At 31.7% G+C, this 24,078-nt stretch overlaps 2 protein-coding genes and 1 long non-coding RNA gene across 4 annotated transcripts; 2 read left to right on the forward strand and 1 right to left on the reverse strand.

Annotated features, from left to right (window-relative positions):
* Nucleotides 1–463: 463 nt before the first annotated feature.
* LOC133676314 (uncharacterized) lies at nucleotides 464–1,831 on the reverse strand. Its single transcript, XM_062097973.1, has one exon. It carries the CDS (start codon nucleotides 1,581–1,583, stop codon nucleotides 708–710), a length of 876 nt encoding a protein of 291 aa, XP_061953957.1. The 5' UTR covers nucleotides 1,584–1,831; the 3' UTR covers nucleotides 464–707.
* A 780-nt stretch (nucleotides 1,832–2,611) lies between these two features.
* Nucleotides 2,612–6,274, forward strand: LOC133676115 (uncharacterized). 2 transcript variants are annotated; one of them, XR_009835545.1, is made up of 3 exons: nucleotides 2,612–3,088; nucleotides 3,187–3,349; nucleotides 5,834–6,274. It is a non-coding gene; the product is annotated as an uncharacterized LOC133676115 (long non-coding RNA). The 2 variants fall into 2 exon arrangements; XR_009835546.1 differs by lacking the exon at nucleotides 5,834–6,274 and adding an exon at nucleotides 3,654–3,971.
* A 539-nt stretch (nucleotides 6,275–6,813) lies between these two features.
* LOC133676114 (protein TRANSPARENT TESTA GLABRA 1-like) lies at nucleotides 6,814–8,309 on the forward strand. Its single transcript, XM_062097694.1, has one exon. It carries the CDS (start codon nucleotides 7,013–7,015, stop codon nucleotides 8,033–8,035), a length of 1,023 nt encoding a protein of 340 aa, XP_061953678.1. The 5' UTR covers nucleotides 6,814–7,012; the 3' UTR covers nucleotides 8,036–8,309.
* The last annotated feature ends 15,769 nt before the right edge of the window (nucleotides 8,310–24,078 follow it).

A 24,078-nucleotide genomic window follows, 5' to 3' on the forward strand; every position in this document is an offset into this window, starting at 1 on the left:
GGAAGCTGTTATGATACAGCAATTGTTGCATTGGGGCATGCACATCCAACTCCACAGTACTCTTATGGACTGAACGCTCTCACCACAGGAAGGAGCAATTCCTAGCTATTAAAAGCTTGCTGTGTTAATTGGTTAGCCCTGCAACTACAATCCTAAACTAACACTACAGGGATTCTGCTCTAGGTCATTTGCAGCCAAAGTTAGACACTCAAAATTTCCATCCAGAACCCTGCCACCATCGCTCAATTACAAGCCTAAATCTTGCCATCATCACTCAAAAACAAAGAGCCTCAACTCATTCTATAATTGCAAAGCTATAATCACCAAAGGGTACATAACCAAAGGACTGCCAAAACCTGAATTGAAACTAAAGCATGGAGCTTGTAAAGAAATTACTACTATAAGGTTCTGAAATTATAAATTGATAAGAAGAATGATTCTAATATTATCAATCTCAACGACATGAACCAAGAAAAAAAAATTCATATAAATTCAAAATGAATCTTGTAATATCTGATATTCATATCAATCCCGTAAACTAAATAATAACAATACTTCATAAAAAACTAAGACTAGTATAATATTGCTATTCATCATCTCATTTGTCTCAAAACAACATGATCGACAATAAGAACCATTATCGGATCGTGTTCAAAAAATAACAAGTTGACCTCAATTGCCATTCAAAAACTAAAACTGATAATCCATCAAGAATGAACTGAATCAGAACTAACCCATTTCCAAAAATGCTTCTTAACAGACACAGCTTTCTCAGCAACCCTCTTCTCCTCCGAATCAGGATACTCTTCAGCCTCTTCAGTACAAAACTCTCCATCAGGCAATCCATTCACTTCTACATCCGCTGAATACAACACATACCGTGCCGGCAAGCCCGGATAAGACATTGAATTTCTCTCCTCAACTTTCTCTTTGTAAGAACCATTCACAATATTAATACTAACTTCATTACCATCCTTCAAGATTGAACCGAGTTCTTCATTTATAGCACGAAAGATTGCATCTTTAAAAGACTCGTTAGGCTTCATTTTCTCTGATAAAGGTCTGCACCTATTTCTAACACTGCCATCGGATAATTCTTGATGGGATTCAATCAAAGTTTGATTCTTGTTGATGATTTTAACAGTAACTACATTAACTGTGCGAATTGGAGGAGTAGAGTCAGCTAAAAAGGTCTCACCTTGAGAGATTTCGAGCCAGAGATTGTGGATATTTTTGGTGCCTGGTTTGATACCCCATGAGGCAAAGGAGTCCGATGGTAGGCGAGGTTTGAGCCAATCAGAGAGAGATTGTGGGGTAGAGAAATGGTGGCTGTTTTTCGTCTTTCTAGAGACAGACATGGAGGGGATTTTCAGGAATCTACGAGGGCTTGATGGGAAGGAGAGAAAAGGGAGTTTGGGGAAGTGGGGTTTGGGGAAGGAGGTTAAGGTGGTGGTGGAGGAGGAGGAGGAGGAGAAGAGGAAGAGAATGGAGAGTGCTGTGAGGAAGAGGTCAGGGAGAGTGGTGGTGGGTTTGGGGGTTATGTGTATCTGGTGCGGTGGTGGAGGTGGAGGGGGTGCTGACATGACAATTATGATGCTTGTGTTGTGCTGTGGTGCGCAAGGTAATTAGCAGCGTTTAGTTTCTGTAAGAGATTGGGTTTTTGAGATTAGGTCCACTGCGAGAAGGGAGAAGGGAGAAGGAAAGAGGAGTTTGTGTGTAAGAAATGGTGAGAAGCAGAGGATTGGATTTGAGCAGAGGGCTGCTTTGAGTTTCGGATCAGATAATATCCCTTTGTTGGCTTCTTGGTTGATGATGCCCTCTGGTGTCAATGGGTCCGCCACTTCATAGAAGGTTGTCAATTTTATTTTGATAGGTTTTTAATTAAAATTACAGGTTTTACGCGTCGTTTTGAGGTTATATATATATATATATATATATATATATATATATATATTCAACAAATATAATTTATATTCAAAATAAATTAATTATAAATTAGGTAATAGAAACACAATATCAAACAAATATAATTTTAAAATTTAAAATATTTTAAATAATTAATCTTTAACTTAAAGTAATTCAATTTAAATAAATATATTTGTATTTATATCTATTTTAAATACCAAGGAAAATATCTTTAACTTATTTTCCTTGGTATTTAAATAAATATCTTTAAAGTATTCTATTTAAATAAATATCTTTAACTTAAAGTAATTCAAGTTTTTATATAATATATATAATATAGGCAGCCTTGCATAAATATTTTATTTTTCTTTTATTTTATTCAATTAATTTTATATTTATATCTATTTTTATTATTGTTTTATTAAGTAAAAAATTAATTTTAATAAACATATTCAATAAAAGCAACAATTAGTTAAACATTTTATATTGTGAGATTAATAAAGTTATTAAATATCTTGATTTTTTTTAAAGTTATTATTAATAATTTTTTTATTTATTTATAAAAATAGTTCTTAAATTATTTAATTAAATAACTGTATAAACCTTTTAATTTATAATTTTTTATATGAGAAAATAAGTTGAAAAAAACCTATAGTTCTAATAAAAGAAATAGATATCCCGCGGTAAAACGCCGACCATATAGCTAGTAAGAGCATCCAAGGACTCCTCAGCTATAATAGTCAGCAGGTAGAAATTTTTGCAGAGCACTAAATAGCTCGCCATTTTAGATTTGTGAACATAACTAGCTGTATAGCGAGTGCTGTAGCTCTCTCCAATTTACAGCGCTAGACGAGAGGGAATGGCGGGTAAGAGCATCCACGCTCATGCTACCCAAACTTAATCCTTAGCTGTAATAGCTGGTATGAGTGAAAAAGAATAGCATTGTTACTCTCTATTTGGCTACCTATTCTTACACTATGAACAGTACTCGCTATATGTAGCGAGTATTGTAGCACTCTTCGGTTGGTAGCGAGAAAGAAGGTGATCGCGGGAAAGGAAAGAGTGGAGGATGGGGCTGTGCTTCTAGTTTCTGTTTCGGTTGCTGCGCAGTCTATGGTGGCGGCTGAAATGTTATGGTGTTGTGTGGGATGAGTTGGAGCTATTCGGGCTGGGTGATTTGCATGTGATTTTGATTTTTTTTTTCTTTGGATTCTTCAATTGTGTTTTTGGCTTTTAAACTTTTAAAGATTTCCTTTTTAATTTCTGTTTTTACATTTGTAGATCTTGAAGCTGAACCACACATTCTAGATTTAAAGAGAGAGAGAGAGAGAGAAAGCGATTAGCAGCAGCAATGGAGGTGGAATTGAAAGAGATGCTTAACGATCTTGATTATTTGAAGAAATCACTGTCAAATCCTTCAAACCTTGCTTCTTCAATTCATAAGGTAATGGGATTGCATGAATTCTTTTCTCTACTCAAGTTAAATGTGTTTGGTAATATTGTTTTTTGAAGTTATATGAAAAATCATGTTTGTGCTCGTTATTTTGAAAAACTTGTGTAGGTGTTGGGTAATCGCCTGTTCCCTAGTGATTCTTTTATACTGCTATATTTTTTGTTCCCTAGTAATTCATTAATCAATGCTAACCAATCAATGTTTTATTTAGTTGGATATGTGATAAACTTAGTTTCTGAGTTTTTGAGTGTGCAAGTGAAAATATTTTTTTCTCATGTATGTTGCAATCAATAAGATTCGACGGGGATGTTTGCAAAAGAGGAGATGCAATTTGGGTGGTTGAATCTTCTGTCAAGCCTTTTGGTAGGCTTGACATTCTTGTAAATGCTGCAACCAGCAATTTTCTTATGATATGAACACAGGAGATGGCTTGGAGAGCCAACAAAAAGAGTTTAAGGAATGGCCATTTATTTCATTGTTTGGATGATGCTCACTCTGAACATGTTTTTAAAGAAGATTTTATGTAAATAATAATCACTAATCATTTCAAAGAATAATAAAAAATATTCATGACTCTATTTTTAAGAGCATGAATGTGATATCATTTTTTAAATAGCTTTTTAGCTATTTTTTAGCTAAATCTTAGGTAAAATGTAGAGAGCATGGTTCTTCTAGATGCTCTAAAAGGGTTGACAGTAGCATACCAGGGTTTCTTTCTTGATTTTAGTCCCCCTCGTCATTTCTCTTCTTCCCTACTTTGTTCTTTGTTGGCTCAGAAGGCACCACAAATAGATCTAGATGGTTGGCACAGATCCATCTCTCTCTATGTTTTTTTGAAGAAAAGATGGTGTGAATTGATTTTGAGAGAGAGACTCTTCAAAAGTCCAAGGTGTCGAAGTTCAATTCTATCTCTCAAAACTAGATTGTGTTCAAGGTTGTTGTATATGAGCAGACAAAAAGGGTTTTTAGGAGCTAGATTTGGTTATGGGGAAATGGGTAGAAGAACATATTTATTTTGGGTTCATTTCTATAATGCTGTGAAAAAACCGGGGATTGAAATTTTCAGATACCATCCCGCAATAATCAATTATTATGATCTTGAATTGAATTACAAAGAGAAACGTGCAATTCTTGCTCTGATGTGTGAACTGTGCTGTTTTTCTATACAAGGAAATGTATGTAATCCTTGTTGTTTATCGGTGTCTTAATTTAAGTCTGAACTACAAAGCTTGAGCAAATATTAGGGCGTGGGTGTTCCTCTTAGAGTGCGTTTCTTCTAATGTAAATCTTTAGAGGTCAGCCCTGTTTCCTGTAATGTTCATTGGTTGCTCAAGCTATCTGTTTTCAAGCGGTGATTTTACTAAAAGCACAGCTGATTTAGTAAAACTGGAAAGACAGTTTTCCTAAGCCTATGCTGTGAGGCAACGAATTATGAAACTTTTTCATCTGGTGCCTACCCAGACACAGAAATTTCCAACGTAGAAATGTGGTTAACACTTTTTGAATCTTTGAAATTGATGATTGGCTTTTGAATGCTTTAATGGGACATTGATGTACAGTCTTAATTTTGAGTGAGATAGAACTTTTGTTTTGAACATAGGAAAAGTGAGGCGTTTGTTTACGCGGTTGGGTAGCTTTTAAAGCAAATCGTGTAAACAGTATGTTTGGTAATATTAAAATACAAATTATTGTATATATAGAGTGTGTTTAGCAGTGTGTTTGCAGATATTTTTTAAATAACTTTTTGTGTCAAAATGCATGCCAATGATTTTTTTTATTTTTTAAAAATCAGTTTTGATATCAGCACATCAAAACGATCTAAAACATACAAATCATATTAATTTTAGTAAAAATAAAAAATTCAAATTTTTTGGAAATGCAGCCGCAGTCACGTTCCCATAGAGCCTGTTGAAACCGCCAGTTTGTCAAAAGCAGCTTTTAGCTGCTTTTCACGCGGCCGCGTCTATGCCAAGTGAATTAATTCATTAGGGCACTGTTCACCTGAACAGTGCTAGGTAAATCTCACTTGGCACTGTTCACGTGAACAATGTCTCAATTATTTATTAGACCGCGTCCGACCTAGTGTGTGTGTGTATATATATATTTTAAATTGTGTTTTACTTGAAAAATTAGTGTTTAATATTATTTAATAATATTATATAAATTAAAAAGATAGCATACAATGATGTAATATTTGTGAAGTTTGTTTGCAATTCTAATTTTATTTATGATGATATTTTAATTAATTTTGGTAATCTAATTTTGTTGTACGCTAGCTTCTTAAGATCACATGAAGCATGCCGTATCTTAAGATCACATGAAGCCACGACTTGTAGAATAAGTGATGGATCGTGGACATGACTTGAACACATCCATGATGCTGTACATTTTTTCATTTCCAATGCATGCAATCAATGCTGAGAGCTATATCATTACTGTTTGGTGACCTCATGCACTCCTACTTAAATATTGCAGTAACTGCCTTCACAAAATGCTCAACGCTTTTTACTGAGGTGCTCTCGGTGATCTACAAATATTCGTTCATAAAATCTGCAGAGGCTTCACGCTCAAGGATTCTCATTGATGCATGCTACTATCTTCTGAAAGGATGATAGTCTGAGAAATTCACAAGCATATCCCTTCTTTGAGCAAAGTATGGATCGTATGCTTTTACCGCATATTTAATAATAATAATAAAAAATTTAAGTGGGAAAATATATATATATATATTATATCTCTCACTAGCTTGTTGCTCGTTGCTGTAAACAATTCTAAATCAAGAAAAAACTTTCCAAGTAAGAAATTCTTAAAAGCCATGAAGATTGGATGAACAAAAAATATAGTTGGGATGGACAAAGTGAGAGAAATGATGAATGAAAATAAAAGTTTAAGTGGGTTTTTTTTTATAAGTAAAAATGTAGCCGTTGTTAGGAACATGGTTGTTGAGATATAATTATTAAAATACAGTCTTTAAGAATGAAAATTAGAATATAGTACTTGAATTTTAAGAATAATAATTATTGATTGATTTAAATAATAATAATAATAACATATTCATGATTTTTTATTTTAAAAAATATGAATATGATAATATTTTTTATTTTAAAATATTCATAATATTTCAAAAATAATAATAGTTATTTTAGCTAAAATTTAGAGAGTAAGGGTGTGGATGCTCTGTGGCTGAAAGCTTAGCAGTAGCCCAGCCACCAGACTATCTAACTAACTAACAAGTTAGGTAGAAAGCCACGTGATCCATCCCTCGTTTGGCAGTGTGGTTGCGGGTGCTTTTTAAATAGTTTTTCGTGTTGAAATGCATGCCAATGATGTTTTTTTATTTTTTAAAAATTATTTTTGATATCAGCACATCAAAACGATTTAAAAAGTACAAACCGCACTCAATTTTAGTAAAAAAAAAAAAAATTTAAATTTTGACGAAACACAGGTACAAACGCAGTACCAAACGTTCCCTAAGCTTGCTCCGAAATTCGGTTCGGTTGAAGGAGTCTGAACTGTTGAATTTTCACCTTCTCCCCCACGCTCCTTGAAAATTCACATATCCCATCTTCAAAACCAGGAGAAACCCAATACCCTGTTGACCCCAACGCCAAAACACCCCAAGAAAACACAGAGAACCAATCTCTTGCATGAACGATGGAGAACTCAACCCAAGAATCCCACCTAAGATCGGAAAACACCATAACCTATGAATCTCCATACCCTCTCTATGCCATGGCAATCTCTTCGACCCCATCTCGCACAAACCAATACCAACGCATTGCCTTGGGCAGCTTCACTGAAGACTACGACAACCGCATAGACATTGTCTCTTTTGACCCTGAAACCCTCTCTGTCAAAACCCATCAAAATCTCTCTCTTGAACACCCTTATCCACCCACCAAGCTCATGTTCAGCCCTTCCTCTCTTCACAAGTCCAATGACCTTTTAGCCTCTTCTGGTGACTATCTTCGCTTATGGGAAGTTAGAGACTCTGCTTCTATTGAGCCTGTTTTTGTGCTTAACAATAGTAAGACAGGTGAGTTTTGTGCTCCTTTAACTTCTTTTGATTGGAATGATATTGAACCTAAAAGAATTGGTACTTGTAGTGTTGATACAACCTGTACGATTTGGGATATTGAAAAGGGTGCTGTTGAAACACAACTTATAGCTCATGATAAGGAAGTTTATGATATTGCTTGGGGTGAAGCAAGGGTTTTTGCTTCAGTTTCAGCTGATGGGTCAGTTAGGATTTTTGATTTAAGAGATAAGGAACATTCTACTATTATATATGAGAGTCCTAGACCTGATACACCCTTGTTGAGATTGGCTTGGAACAAGCAGGATTTGAGGTATATGGCCACCACGTTGATGGATAGCAATAAAGTTGTGATCTTGGATATTAGGTCCCCAACAATACCTGTTGCGGAGTTGGAGAGGCATCGTTCGAGTGTGAATGCTATTGCTTGGGCTCCGCAGAGTTGCTGTCATATTTGTTCTGCTGGTGATGATTCACAGGCTCTTATTTGGGAGTTGCCTACTGTGGCTGGACCTAATGGGATTGATCCAATGTCCATGTGCTCTGCTGCTTCTGAAATTAACCAGCTTCAATGGTCTGCTGCCCTGCCTGATTGGATTGCCATCGCGTTTTCAAATAAAATGCAGCTTTTAAAAGTTTGAGGTGAATCAATATCAATATTCGTTTTTATTTTATCTTTGATGCAAATTTTCTGGTATTATCTTCAATGTTAAATTGTAGTGTTATGGAAACTGGAGCGTGTTTCTAGTTAACAATTGAATTGCTCCTTACAAAACTACAAAGTACCCTCTTTTATGCCTGTCTACCATTTTAGTTCATGCATGCTGTTTCACAGTTTGGTAGAATTGTAATTTACCTTGTGCAATATTATTACTGCAATCCATGCTGTTCAGAGTTGGATGTGCAAATTTTGCATCTTTCGGTACTTGCCCCCCCTAGCTTCTCTCAGATTCGAGGCTACTTTCAGGTTCCTAGTTTTCAGTTCGTGTTGGGTTTTAGGCATTTTGCACAACTCCAGGACTTTCATTCTCAAATGTTTGCTTGGTTGTCCATGTTCCCTTTGCTCTATAGCCTCACCTGCAATTTTCCCCTGACATTGTTGTTGAATGGCTTGGTCATGATCCAGTATCTGGTCGGGTAATATTTATGGCCATAATGCATGCACCTCCTTCAACAAAAGTCACCCTTTCAAGTCTGGTTCTTCCTTTAGTTTTCGAGACAGATTGATTGCTAGTGATGAGGGATGAGCAGGGGTGGCTCCTGAATGGCCTTCCCGTGTTTGTGTCAAATCAGATTCCCATTTATTTTGTAACGGATAAATTCAAGCAGATTTTAATTTCTTTGTGGTTCATTAATGGAGAGTTTTGAACATCAATAATTCCCTTCTTCAATCAGGTCAGGTTCATGGACCTATGTTCCTTATTACGCTGATGCAAGCTTATTGTTGTGTTCTGGGTTTTGTGGTTTATAACAATTACATAGGCACCTGGTTTTTAGCACTTCGTTCGTACTTCTCCAATCACTCAAAACTGTTACATCTCATGGAAAATTCGGCAACTGTTATCATAGAAAGTAGGGGTGAAATGTTATATCACTGTAAAGGTTACCTTTGGCTGCTCTGCTAACTTTCCTCCCTAGATGTTAAGGATTTTCTGTTCCCACTTGAAAGAGCATAGCATACCATAATTTTGATTTCAATACTGAGGATCAGTGAATGTCTGATTTTTCGAAAACTTCCACGGCAGTGATCATTCATTGATGCACTTCAGTTTCTTTACGAGGATGAATCTATAACAGAATTTGAAGTCGATGCGTGTAACTCCTAGCGTTGTAGTTTCTGCTGCCAGTTGTGATCCAGTTTTGATTCAAGTGTGTAACTGGAGATTGAAAATGGTTATTTCAAGCGTAGTGGTGGGAACTTTTTCCAGTAGAAAAGGGCTTTGTGTGGTCATGCAAATTCCAGTTGACTGGATTCATTACCTGATGGGTTCCCTTTTAAATGGTGAGAAACATCCTGGATAGCATACAGGAGTGGAGGAGACTTCCAGTGCTCAAATGACTATGGAGAGGGATTAAATCCTGCAATGCAGCACGCCATTATATGCAGCGAGTCTTGCCTTGTGATGTCACAACAAGCCCATGTCGAGATGGTAAGCCATAGAAGTGTTCGATGTTATTATGGTTATTTTTAAAATAATTTTTATTTGAAAATATATTAAAATAATATTTTTTTATTTTTTAAAAATTATTTTTGATATCAATATATAAAAATAATCTAAATACATCAAAAAAATATTAATTTAAAGTAAATAAAAAAATAAAAAAATTTATTTTTTTTAATATTTATAAAACATAAAAACAAATAATACTTTTATCTGTTATAAAAAATAATAAAAAAAACCCTTTCCTAACCAGAGCCGTACGTCTCCAATTGGAGGATTGAAAAAAAAAAGGCCCATTCGCTTTGGCAATAATCAATAATATCTTTGCAGTGGCGATCAAAGTAATTCCCTGCAATAATCAATAATCATCTTGCCTCAATTTTTTTTTTGGTTAAATTTAGATTCTTTAATTTTTTTAATATTTTTGAATTAAATTAAACTTAATAATTTTTTATTATCCCATATTTAATTTATGGGTGTTGAGTTTTTTAGTTTAGTTCAAGTCTATAATGGATTATGAGTTTGAAAGATTAACCGGATTTATAAAGTTTACTCGGGTTTACTTAGTTTTTTCTTTTCTTTTTTCAGTTTCATCCACTAATATTATGTTATTTTTGTTTATTCACTCTCTAAGTAATTTTTTTGTGGTTTTGAAACTAATAAAGTTTAACTCAAAAAATTTTCTCGATCTTTGTTGAATCTAACTTTTTTAAAAAGAATTTTATTTTTTTATTAAATTAAAATAATTACGTGAGAGGAAACATGAGATGCGTGATTTATGGTGTTTTTTTTTGGGGTTACTGCTCTGACAGTATATATGATTTTTTTTTTCAGTTATTAAAATCTTAGATTTTTCTAACTCCTTTTAAAACATTAATAACACAAACAATTTTTTTTATATTGAAAAAAAAAAAAAACTTGAGCCATTTGCATAGCGCTATTAGGATATATTTCTAGATGCCGATTCTGATTAAGACATCCAAGTTCCGTGAATGCTTTTTGGTCACGAAGTTTTCCTTTTAAACGCCATGTTCTGGCAAAATTTTATATATATATATATATGGTAGAGATTGATTGATTTCAAGTTGGATGAGGGTGACAATACATGAATAGAAGACACGTATTAAATCAGCTTTCTAGAATTGTTGTGGAAAATGACCAGATGCTTGATAGAGTTTCAGATTATGATCTAATGTTATATTATAATTATTATAATAATATGTTTGGGATCAAGCATTGGTGAGGTTAAGGTTGCAACCGCGTTTCTAAATAAAAAATATTATTTGATATTTTAATTTGGAAACGCGAGTACAACCACCGTAATTAGTTGCGCTAGAACTTTAATTGATTAAGTTGGAATAATAGATGATAAAGTTAATGGAAGGAAAGAAAGGGACATTAGTGATATAAATTAATTTTTGATAACCATAAGATAGACAGTGATTGTTAACTAGGTGGCATGGCCATGAGAAATGAAGAAAAGTCACATGGAGCGGTGCACCACCACATTTTAATGGCAGATATATATATATATAGGGAGGGGAGGGGACCTTCTAAAAGGTTAGAGGCAGGCAGAGTTTCTGTCAATATATTTTTCAAACACTAGTAGCTAGCTGGTGGCGCTTTGGTCTTTTTCTTCTTTGTTTTTCATTTCCTCTCTGCAGACTTACCAAAGCTTGTGTCATGGAGATGAGGTCATGTGCTTGCCTCCACGATGATGCAATAAATCTTTATCACATGCTTGGCTTTAATTTAACCACAATTAATAGGTGGTTTCATTTAATTCTAAAAGGTATATTTTAACTGGTCAAACCCTAAATTTATTCTTTAAAGGTTATTGGTTTGAGTTTTATAAATCTCAGGGTTACTAGAGGCTTACATGATTGTTAACTTCAAGGTTTGTGAGATTAGTTGAGATTTGCGCAAATTAACTCGAAACACCTATATTAATTTTTTTAAAAAAAAACATTAATTGTACATTGATTCATGGAATTTCTTAATAATTATTTGAGTTGTCGCTTCAAAGAAACATTACATTACAAGGAAACCAAGATGGTGGCGTGATTCCGTGTTTAAGTCAATTAATGCTTCAATCATATTCAAGTAAAGAAGGACTTGATGCATTCTTCGTTGATTATATATATACACACTCGTATTTAGACTAATAAATTTACAAGAAAATTATTTTCTTGGGATTAAACTCAAAACAATAATTTAAAGAACAAACTCTTCTATATATCACCAAAACCATCCTTAAAGATTACTTTAACTTAATGAGGTTTCAGGACTCAAACAAAAAAAGAAAAAAAAAAGAGAGAGGATAAATTCCAAGCCCATAAGAGACCACCACCTATGAACCATGAAAGGGCAATTCAATAAAAAAAAATAAAAAATTAAAGGTGCAAATTCCGAGTAGAAGGACCACTTTGAAGCTTTGTATGGTCTCCACTCTATAGAGAGAGATGTTAATTATAGGCGGCTTGAACTTGGGGGTGAAGTTTTTGGACACCGTACGGTATAAAATATATAGTTTGCAATAGAGTTCGATTCCACGTAGATTATTCCTTCAAAATCTTGGATTTTCACGTGTTTCAGCATATGTGAGCACATTCACCATTGAAGCATGAACATGGGTGCAAGATATGAACACGATACGATGCAGTATAATGATATAATTAAAAGGCTTATAAAATCTTAGTATATGAGGATACGTTGTTCTTTTTCCAGGTATATTATATATTATACATTGTCTGTCTTAAAAAAACTAAAAATAACACTTCAACGATTAATATAACTAATGATAATATATCATCGATTGAATATGCTATGGTGTGCGCGCGCGCGCGCGAATAAATTTGGATTTGTAATTAAAAACCAAATCATCTCAATAATTATTATGATTATATATCATCTTTTCTTCCCTTTTAAATCAAGTTATTATTACTTATCTCCCTTTTCATTTTTTTTTAATTTATGATAAAATTATATAGTTTTTTTTAATTTATAAATAACAATATCATATATATTTCTCTAATGAAAATTAGAAAAAAAAATCATTTTCATTTCTTAAATATCTCTCGTCTAATAAAAACATTATTATTTATCATTACTGTACTGATAAACATTATTGATATATATATATATATATATATATATATATATATATATATATATATATATATATATATCCATGCCCGTAACACATTCGAACCGTGTCCTTAAAAAATGGAAGAAAAGGCGTAAGAAATAAAAGTTCAACCGAAGATAATTAGATGTCGGCTAATTAAAAATTAAAAAGATGGGATGGAATGGATGCCATGAGTGAAGGAACGACCGCCGCAGTGCCGCCATGTCTCTTTATTAATGGAAGTGTGAACTGAAAGAGAAAAGGTTTCACAATTGGCGGCGCTTCCCTCACCACCGTCAACAAATATTTGATTAACCAACATTTTGAACCTAAGTACTCAAGTGGAAAGGGACTTGGCCTTGTTTCGCCTATTTTAATCTTTTAAATATATATATATATATTTTCTTAATATGCATTTGGAGATTATTAATTGTGGTCGTATAGGTTATAGTGGTTTAATGAAGGGTGTGTTTAGTTATGTGATTCAATTTATTTTTTTGAAGTAATTTTTACATGTGTTTTTTTATGATGGTTTTGATGTAAAGAATTAAAAGAAAAGAAAATAAATTATTTTAATATATTTTCAATTGAAAAACACTTTTAAAAAATACTACATCATTAGGTAATATAAATTGTCAAATTAGTTTTATGTTAAGTAAGCTCTTAATTTTTTTCTTTATAAATAATTTTCAAAACATTTTCTTTTTTAGAATTTTAACCTACATCTCTTCTATCAGTTGTTAAAAAGATTAAAACGAATTGTTAAATGCCTTAAAGGCTGGAGAAAGGATGTCTATTAAATGAAAATAAATAAATAAATAAAAGCATTATAGACATCAACAATATATATAGTAATGTTATAAAATTTCTAATTATATATTAAAATTTACTTTATGACTCTTGGTTTTAATCTCTTGATTTTCCATGACAATTAGATTTCTAGTGTTCTTTAATATTCTCATTTCTTCTCATATAAATAAATTACTTCTCTTGTATTCTAAGAATTGAAAAATATATATAAGAAAATGTATGGAATTCTCTTTTAAGTTTTATTTTGAATATGCATGAACTTGTTCTTTATTTTTTTAACACGTTATCATCACGAACACTATATTTAATTTATATTGAAATCTTGGCATGCATGAACTCTTATGTTACTTGGCTTGTATCAATTCAATGTTTCTTCTTTTCAATATTGTCCATACTTTATGAAATATATTTGGCTCTGTAACTTATTTTGATAACTTTTCTTTCCTTTTTGTTCATCAAAATTTAAAGTTCCTGAAGAACTAATATTGTAAGTTCATGAAGAATTAAATAAAACAAATACAGTTCTTAAAGAACTAGTATTTTTAAAGAACTAAATAAATAGCAATCATAAAAGACCTTTTCTTTTATATTCATGATTTTATTCAATAAGTTGTTTTTTAAGATAATATCAAATCTAACAAAACTTGAATTTACTGCTTTTGATATATCTGAGATTAATTTTTTTTGTCATGGATCTTTGATGCTGAGATTCATTTGGAAGCTATGAATCTTGGAGAGACCATCAAAAAAGAAAATAACACTTTCTTGCAGGATTGTGCCAAAACAATGATTTTTATTCGTCATTATCTCCATGAAGGATTAAAAGTTGAATATCTCACAATAAAAGATCCTCTTGTTTTGTGGCAAAATCTAAAGGAAAGACATGACCACAAAAGTTTACCATATTTCCTCAAGTTCATTATGATTGGTTGCACCTAAGGTTGCAAAATTTTAAATTGGTTAGTGAATATAATTAGACTCTTTTTAAAATTACCTCACAACTAAAATTGTGTAGTGAAAATATCACAAAATAACAAATGCTAGAGGAAACATTTTTTACTTTTCATGCCTCAAATATTATCATGCAGCAACAATATCGAGAATGTAATTTCAAGAGGTATTCGAAACTAATTTCATGTCTTCTTATGGCTGAATAAAATAATGAGTTTTTGATGAAAAAACATCAATATCATCCCACATGTTCTAAACTATTCCCTGAAGTGAATGAAACCTTTGTTCAAAAGACAAGAAAGAACCAAAGGCATAGATATGAAAAAAAAATGGAAAAGAATGGAGACAATCCTTCAAAAAGCAACATACCATACCACTAGAAGTGAAGACACAATGAACCCAAACAAGAAAAGGGTAGGAATTTGAATAAACATTAAGATAAGTGTCATAGGTGTGATATGCATGGTCATTCATCTCACACTTGTCACACACCAAAACATCTTATATATTTATATCAAGCTTTTTTGAAACAAAATGCAGTTGAGACTAATTTTATTCATATAGAAGATTTTAAAGGTTATAATGCTTATCTTGATGTTAATACTTATCTTGATGTTTATGATTTCTTTGAAAACCCAGATAAAATAGATAATATGCTTAGTGGTGGAATCCTTGGGGGTGATTATTATTTTTTTAATTTGTATTAGGATATTTATCTTATTATATTTTCAATAAATAATGTCAATTTTATTTCAATTAAATAACAAACTTTAATTATATTTTGAATAAAGGCATGACTTTTCATGATGGAGATTTATGTCTAGCAGACAATGCAACAACACACACAATTTTCAAGGAAAAGAAATACTTTGAATATTTGACATTAACCAAAGCTAATGTCACTATAATATGAGATCTAACAGACATGATTAAAGGCTCTGGAAGAGCTAATATTTTGTTACCAAATAACACATAACTTAGCATCAAAGATGTATTATATTCATTTAAGTCCAGAAGAAATTTATTTAGTTTTAAAGATATATGTGCTAATGGTTATTATATTGAAACAATAGATGAAGACAAAAAAAAAAATATTTGAATATTATTTCACGTATTTCAAGCTAGAAGCTTATACTTGAAAAATTACATGTTTTCTCTTCTGAAATTTATTATACGATCATGAAATCTATTGAAACAAATGTTACGATACACTAGAAGTGTTGCGACCAAGAAATATTTATGCTTTGGCATGATCGACTTGGATATCTAGGATCAATAATGATGCGATAAATTATTGAAAACTCACATGGTCATCCTTTAAAGAACTTGAAGATTCTTTTACCAAGTGAAAATCTATGTGTTGCTTGTTCTCAAGATAAATTAATTACCAAACCATCTCTTTCAAAGGTTGTTATAGAAACACCATTTTTTTTCGAAAGAATTCAAGGAGATATATATGGATTTATTTATCCGCCATGCGAACCTTTTAAATATTTTATGGTATTGATTGATGCATTAAGTAAATGGTCACATGCTTGTTTTCTTTCTAGTCGAAATGATGCATTTGATAGATTAATAGCACAGATTATCAGACTACGGATGCAATTTCCTGATTATCCAATCAAGAAAATTCGATTGGATAATGTTGGTGACTTTACTTCTCAAGCATTTGATACCTTTTGCACTTTTATTGGAATTAATGTTGAACATCTTGTTGCCCATTTACATACTCAAAATAGTCTAGCAAAATTGCTAGACCATTACTTATGAAATCAAAATTACCTACATATGTTTGGGGACATGTTATATTACATGTTGCATCATTGGTTAGAATTAGATTAAGTGCTTACCATTAATATTCTCCTTTGCAACTTGTTTTTGGTATGCCACCAAATATATTTCATTTATGAACTTTTGGTTGTGCGGTTGTTGTGCCTATAACACCTCCACAAAGGACTAAAATGGTTCCACAACATAGAATAAGAATTTATGATGATTTTGATTCTCTATCTATTATTAGATTCCTTGAACCTTAAACTGGTGATGTTTTTAAGGCACGTTTTGAAGATTGTCATTTTGATGAGAACATTTTCCCATCATTAGGGAAAGAAAAGTTAGTGCTTGAAGCACGATAAAAAATTATTTGAAATAACTTGAAGTTATCTCATTTTGATCCGAGGACAAATCAATGTGAATTTGAAGTTCAAAAGATAATTCATTTACAAAATATTGCAAATCAATTACAGGATGTTTTCAACAACAGTGAAAAGATGATTAAATCTCATATTCTAGTTGCAAATGCTCCATCTAGAATTGAAATTCCTGAAGGAAAAAAGGGCAACATAGTAGCAAATGAATCTATACCATGCTTGAAGCGGGAAAAACCCTTTGGTGCCAAGGAGAAAAATCCTAGAAAATAAAAATTACAACAAATAGATGATGATACTTTTGAAGATTTCTTATCCATAAAACAGGCGATAAATATTATATCCAAATCATCTTCTAATATTGATCCTCCTAAAGAGGCATCTCTTGAAGAGATAAAGGTACTTGGAAATAATAAGATCTTCATAAACTATGTTTACACATAAGAGATTTTAGATCAAAATAAAATTATCATAAATGTTGTATTTGCATTTAAAGTTGCTTTTGGCATTACCAAAAATGATGATGAAATTGAACCACAAACTGTTGAAGATTGTCAACATAAAAATGATTGGCCAATGTGGAAAGAAGCAATCTAAACAGAGTTAAATTCACTTGAAAAACATGAAGTATTTGGACCTGTAGTTCATACACCTAAAGGTGTTATGCCCGTTGAATAGAAGTGGGTTTTCATTAGAAAATGAAATGAGAATAATGAAATTATTTCATATAAGGCACGACTTATTGCGCAAGGTTTCTTATAAAGACTTGACATTAATTGTAAGGAAACTTATTCTCTGGCTACGGTTGCAATTACTTTCAGATTTTTGATTGGTTTGGTAGTTTCAAAAACTCTAGATAGACGTTTAATGAATGTAGTTACAACATATCTATAAGGATCATTAGATAAAGATATCCGTATTAAAATCCATGAAGGATTCAAAATGTCTGAAGCCTTTTATGATAAACCTAGAAGTGTTTATTCTATTAAACTACAAAAATCTTTTTTTGGGTTGAAGCAATTTGGTCGAATATGGTATAATCGTCTTAATGAATACCTTCTAGAAAAATGGTTTGAAAATAATGAGATTTATCCATATATTTTTTATTAAGAAAACTACATCCGAATTTGCTATTGTTGTAGTATATGTTGATGATTTAAATCTTATTGGTACTCTTGAAGAGCTCATAAAAATTGCAACCTATTTGAAAGATGAATTTGAGATGAAAGATCTCGTAAAATTTTTTTTTGTCTTGATTTATAGATTGAACATCTTTAAAATGAAATATTTGTCCATTAATTGATGTATACAGAAAAAGTCTTGAAGCACTTTTACATGGATAATGTTCATCCTTTGAGTACACGTATGGTTGTTCTATCACTTGGTGTGAAGAAAGATCATTTTTTACCATTTGAAGAGGATGAGGAAATTCTTGGTCCAAAAGTATCATATCTTAGTGCTATTGAAACACTTACGTATCTTAAAAATTATACAAAACCAGATATAATTTATGCAGTCAATTTATTGGCAAGATACAATTTCACTCCCACAAAAAAACATTGGAATAACTAAAATGAGGTTATTTTATAATGGATCAAATTTACAATTGATTAGATATGGAAATGCATGTTATATCAAAAACAAGTTATCTATTTACCTATGGAAGTCATGCAATTTCTTAGAGATATGTCAAACAAACATTAGTGGCTACTTCATCAAATCATTAAGAAATTATTGCAATCCATGAAGCAAGCCGAGAATGTATATAGCTAAGGTCAATTATCAAGCATATAAAATAAAAATATGAATTGTCAACCATTGAAAATAGTCCCTCAATATTGTTTGAAGATAATGTTGTCTATGTCATTCAACTTAGAGGAGGCTATATTAAATGAGACAAAACAAAGCATATCTCAACAAAGTTCTATTACGAGCTTCAACAGAAGGGAAAAATTAATATCAAGCAAATCAGGTCAAATGATAATTTAGCAGACTTATTTACAAAGTCTTTATTAGCCTCAACTTTCAAGAAGCTTGTCTATAATATTTGAATGCATCATCTTAAAGATTTATCATAAGACATGTACTTTTGAGGTGAAGTTAATACAAATTGCACTCTTTTTTCTATTGTTTAGGTTTTTCCCATTAGCTTTTACTTTGCAAGGTTTCAATGAGGCAAATTGGTATTTTTGTGAATCTTAAAGCATTCAAATATGGATCTTGAAGCATCTATTTTAAATCTTCTATTAAATTTTGAAGTATTCAGAAATCCCATAAAAACGTTGTACTCTTTTTCTTCGCTTAGGTTTTTTCCCATTAGGTTTTTCTTTACAAGGTTTTAATGAGATATATTTTGAGTACATGGTCATTCAAGAAGAAATGTTATAAAGTTTATAATTATATATATTGAATGCTCATTGAAATCTCTTGGACTTCATGAATTTTAGGTTTAGTCTCTGTAGTTTTTCATGATATTTGAATTTTCTAGAGTCTTTTAATGTTTTCATTTCTTCTCTTATAAATAAGCTACTTGTTTTGTATTCTAGGGATTGAAAAATATATATAAGAAAAGGTATGAATTTCTCTTTTTAAGTTTTACTATGCTGAATATTTATTCTTTGTTTTTTTAACAAATGCATTTTTTTTTATTTGATGAAAAGAGATTTCTTGAACCATTTTGTGCGACGTCTACGTACAACTGAAGAATTAAGATTCTGTCCCTGAAACACGCAAGTATATATACATGAAAGAGAAGTGGTCTGGATCCTACAAGGCAAGTCTTAGTCGCAAGGAGAAATTAAGATCAAATCCAGCAGTGAAGAGGAGCCATATGCTGATATGCACGCACGCACACTAGTGGTGCCGACTGCCGAGACGAACATGTATCATCAAGGACATGGGAATCAAATGCATACACACTCACCAACTCCATGGTGAACCACAGCCAAACATGCCACCGTTGTCGCTGCATTAACCCCACGTTAGGGCCGGCCCCGTCAAGTCTTCGCACGTCACCTCTCTTTCTGCTTGAGGTGCTTGTGCTCTTGGCAGCCGACCCTTTTTCTCCTTTTCATTATCACACATGATATGGATATCCTCCTTTTCATTCTCCACACAAGAGAACAAAAATTAGCAAGTGTTGTCAGGAATAGATAACGACACTAGTGGCTCAAACTCTGGGTGATATGCGTTCAATGGCAATAGAGCTAGGATCCTCCTCCTAGATACAGCGGAGGGGCATGCAAATTGCAGCAGCTACTGCGATATCTTTCTTCTTTTTTTTAATAAAAAATAAAAATGGGACAAATGTGGGCGGAGACTGGAGAGGGACATGCCATATGGGCGGTTCAAGGAGGAGTAGTGGCTTCCATTAATTGCTTGGGTTGTCCCTTTAACTATTTCCAAAGATAATCATTGAGCTTGACTAGCTATGAATATATAGTTGCTCACACACAGCTGGCTGAAAGTGAATTGTCACTTTGGATGAACTTATTAATGTAGATATATGACAAATGAGGTTTAAGTTTACATAATTTTTATGTTATAAAGTATGATTGATAAATATATTTTATTTATTTTTGATTTTTTTTTTGTTGGGGGGAGGTCTTTTGAATTATTGTTCAAGTTATCTATATGTGTTTGGCTGACTTTGTAGGTTACAAGAATAAAAAGAATTTATTTACTGTGAGCCGATGCCATTATACAAGGGTTTATTTTTCATGGCTTGGTAGTAGCATAGCAATGTTTAGTGATAGAAATTAATGTAAGGTGATGAGGTTTACTGAGAACCCACAAGGATGATGTTAATTATTGTTGGAAATTTATTTTAATTAAATAAATTATAGATGAATAAAAAATTAATTTTAAAAAATCTTTGGTTTTCATACTTAAATAACTTTTGGTTTTTTAAATTTAATTCTTGATTTATAACGGCTAATTAAAGGTTGATAATAACCTTTTAGCTTTCAAATTTCTAGGGGGTGTGAAGGAAGAGTTTCTTGTCATCACTCATTTTTTACCTCTATTTTCAACATATTTTTTTAAAAAATTAAAGAAATGCCAAAATTCATAGAGTTTTTGACATGATTTGACCAATTTCTAACCATTTTGCATATTGTTTTTGTATTAAAATGTTTTTCAAAAATAAATAAAATAATTCAGAAGAGAAGAGAAGAGAAGAAAAAAATCAATCAAATAAATTTTTTTAGTAATTAAAACGTAATTAAGAAAAACACAAGGATTGATTCATTTTTAAAATAATAATTACAAAAGAAAAGGGAGAAAAATAAAATTAGCTTATAAGGAAGGACACTCTAAAAAGATCTAAAAGGTAAGAAAACATTCTACAGAAATCTAAAAAGCAAAGAGAATCTTTAGAAAAATCTAGAAAGTGGAAGGGTTGAGAATACTATAAATAGTCACTACACACCAAACAAAGAAGGAGATAAAAAGATCCCCAAAACAACAACAAAAAAACACAAAAAACATTCTTTCTTATCCCTCCCCACACACCCTATACACCCCAAAACACTTCTTTTAAAAAATAAAAAATAAAAAATAAAAACAAACACACAAGCCCCGTGACCTTCCTAGGAGAAAGAAGACCAAAATAATCACCCTCATTCAAAGTCCAACCACCATCTCCCACCATACTAGTCTCCACACCAAGAATCTTTACTAGTAACTAGCAATAAACTTTATCAGCGTCTCTCTCACAACAATACCAACAACCATAATTTTTTCTCTAAACAATGATCACAACCTTTTCCTAGTCACGACTGAGAGCCACCTCAATAGCAGCAAAGTCTCTAAATTGTGAACTCCGTCCACAATACAACACCAGATCAATTAATGTTTTGTTCTTCCACAAGCTGACGCCGACAGCCATACCTAAAGCCAACAGTAATAGTGAAAGAATACAGCGAAAACCACTAGAGAGAGAGATCGAGAAGAAAATGATAGAGAGGACCAAATCATCAACTAAGCATATTTTCTTTCTCGTATGTTTATTTAACTCACTACTAATCCAAGAGTGAAGATGAGACAAAGGAGCTTTGGACCAACCAACTCATGAACCTCCAGCAACGGCGACGCGTGAATCTATGCATTGGTAGTTGCATGGTTACACGTTCCACCACCATTCTAGCAAACCTCCAGCCTTGATCTCAATAGATTTTGGACATGCCAAACACCTTGAAAGATCGATTCGTAAACTCAAATATTTTTTTTTAAAAAAAGTTGCATGTTGTGAAATTTGAGACAAAATACTCATTGTTGTGCATAATGTTTGGATTGTTTGGAAATTATTGACTTGGATTGATGTGTGTTTGTGATTTGAGATGATTTTCATGAATATTGGATTGGGCATGAATATTATGAGATTTTATTTTGAATGAATGGAATTATTGTGTTATAGGCTTGTTAAATTTGTTGAGTATTTGATTTGATTTGTTTTAATATGATTGAATATGGACTGATTAATTTTGATTTTGTCTATTGGTTGGGTGGATAAGATAAGATAGATGATTGAATATAGCCATAAACTTTGAATTTGAGAATTTTTAGATCATCGTGAAAAAGCTTGAGATGAACATTATATGGATCAATTATTTTTCTAAATTTTTTTTGTTAACAATAATAATTGATTAATCTACCCAATATGGTATGGTCTAACATTAGGCTCTGTCTTTCAGATGTCGATTTTTTTTAAAAAATTAAATAAATAAAATATGGTTTTAAAGGTAATGAAAAAAATAAAAGACAATGCTTAAAAAAAATAGTAATAAAATCATCCTTGTATTAATTGTTTCTACTAGTTGTTAACTGACCGAAGATGAAATAATATTATATTAGATCTTGTCTTTTAGATGGTGGTTATCGAATAACAATATTAATTAATTCTTGATCAGTGAATTAATTGTTTCTATTAATTATTGATTGACCCAAGATGGTAGGGCGCAATATTGGATCATGTTCTTTGGATGTCAATAATTGAATAATAGTACCAATTAATACATGATCTATAGGATATTAAGAAATAAAATTTCCAGTCACCCTATAACCATTTTAATCTTTACAAATTCAATTCATTGTTCTTATCATTTATCAAGTAGCCCAAAATGGTATGGTCCAATAGTGGGCGCTATTCTTTGGACGCTAATTAATAGATAATATTTATTTTTCAACTTGTAATAAACCTTATATACAGGTGTCCTTATCGTTTCCAAATAACCCTGAATGATGAGGTCCAATAGCAGGCCTTGTTCTTTGGACGTTATTTTGTGAAAGACAATAATACCTTGAATAACATACATTCCAATTTAGGCAAACAACCAACAATGTACCTTAATTTAGGTAAGATGTATATGGTAATGTCTATCTTTCCTATTACATAACCAGCCTCTTATCCAAAACCTTTGAATATTAGTTATGGTTTCTAATTACCATAAACTAGGTGTTGACTCATTTTTTGTATTTTACCCCTTTTACATGTTACTTCGCCTTGATGTCCACATGTAGCATTTCTAACTAGAATTTCATAGATTTTTCCACTCTTTCCCACTTCATTTTTAGTGTTTACATTCTCTTTCATGTTTTGGTTTTCCTCCCAAATCTAGAGTTTATGTTCATTTTGTTGAAAGATATTTGAGTTTCATATTTTTTTATGTGCATCTATACCAAGGTGTTGTTGTTGGAATCTTGGAAGTCATATTGCAAGTATCCTTTTTTATTTTAATTTAAGCATATATATTTTTATTATCAGTATACAAGCTAGGAACTTAAATTAATATCATTTGTAAGTTTGGATATATGCTTAACATGTATGGTAGTATTATATTTGTGTTGAAAACATGTTTGCCATGAGTTATTATTTTGCATGCTTATCAATTTAAACTTGTATATAACTTTAGGCTCCCCTTATAAACTTTCTTATGTTTAACATGCCTTGTTATGATAAACTAATCATTATTTCTCACTAGTCTAATACACACACACACACACACACACAAACTTTGGTACTACAATCTTAAGACTTTATCCTTATAGACTTTGTTTAGTTTATCTTGTGAAAAAAATAATAATTTAAATTAATTATGAAAGAGGTTATTAGCATCTTTAAAATATAAGTTACTATTTAGCTTTCTTTTAAGTTGCTATATTTTCACATATAGATTTAATTTTATTTCTAAATGCTTTAATCTATAACCTTTAAGTATGCTATGATTTATTTTTTTTATATTTAATTTTAGAAGGTTGCTATTTATCAGTGTTTTATAATTATATTTTGTCTTTTAAAATTGCTTTTCATGCTATTTGGATGGTTTAATGCATGTTATACATCTTATTGATTTATATTTTTTTAATAAGTGAATACTTAATTTGTTTATGATAGTTTATGTTATCTTACTTATACTCTATAAGATTGACATCAAAGTTTTCTAGTTGGTTTTGTTTGCATATATGTTCTTGCTCATATATATAGAAAG

The sequence above is a fragment of the Populus nigra genome, chromosome 16, assembly GCF_951802175.1.
Source record: "Populus nigra chromosome 16, ddPopNigr1.1, whole genome shotgun sequence".
NCBI lineage: Eukaryota > Viridiplantae > Streptophyta > Magnoliopsida > Malpighiales > Salicaceae > Populus > Populus nigra.

Bases quoted from the DNA above. Each gene is read 5' to 3' on its own strand.
- LOC133676314 (XM_062097973.1), bottom strand. From the start codon at position 1,583: ATGTCAGCACCCCCTCCACCTCCACCACCGCACCAGATACACATAACC.
- LOC133676114 (XM_062097694.1), top strand. From the start codon at position 7,013: ATGGAGAACTCAACCCAAGAATCCCACCTAAGATCGGAAAACACCATA.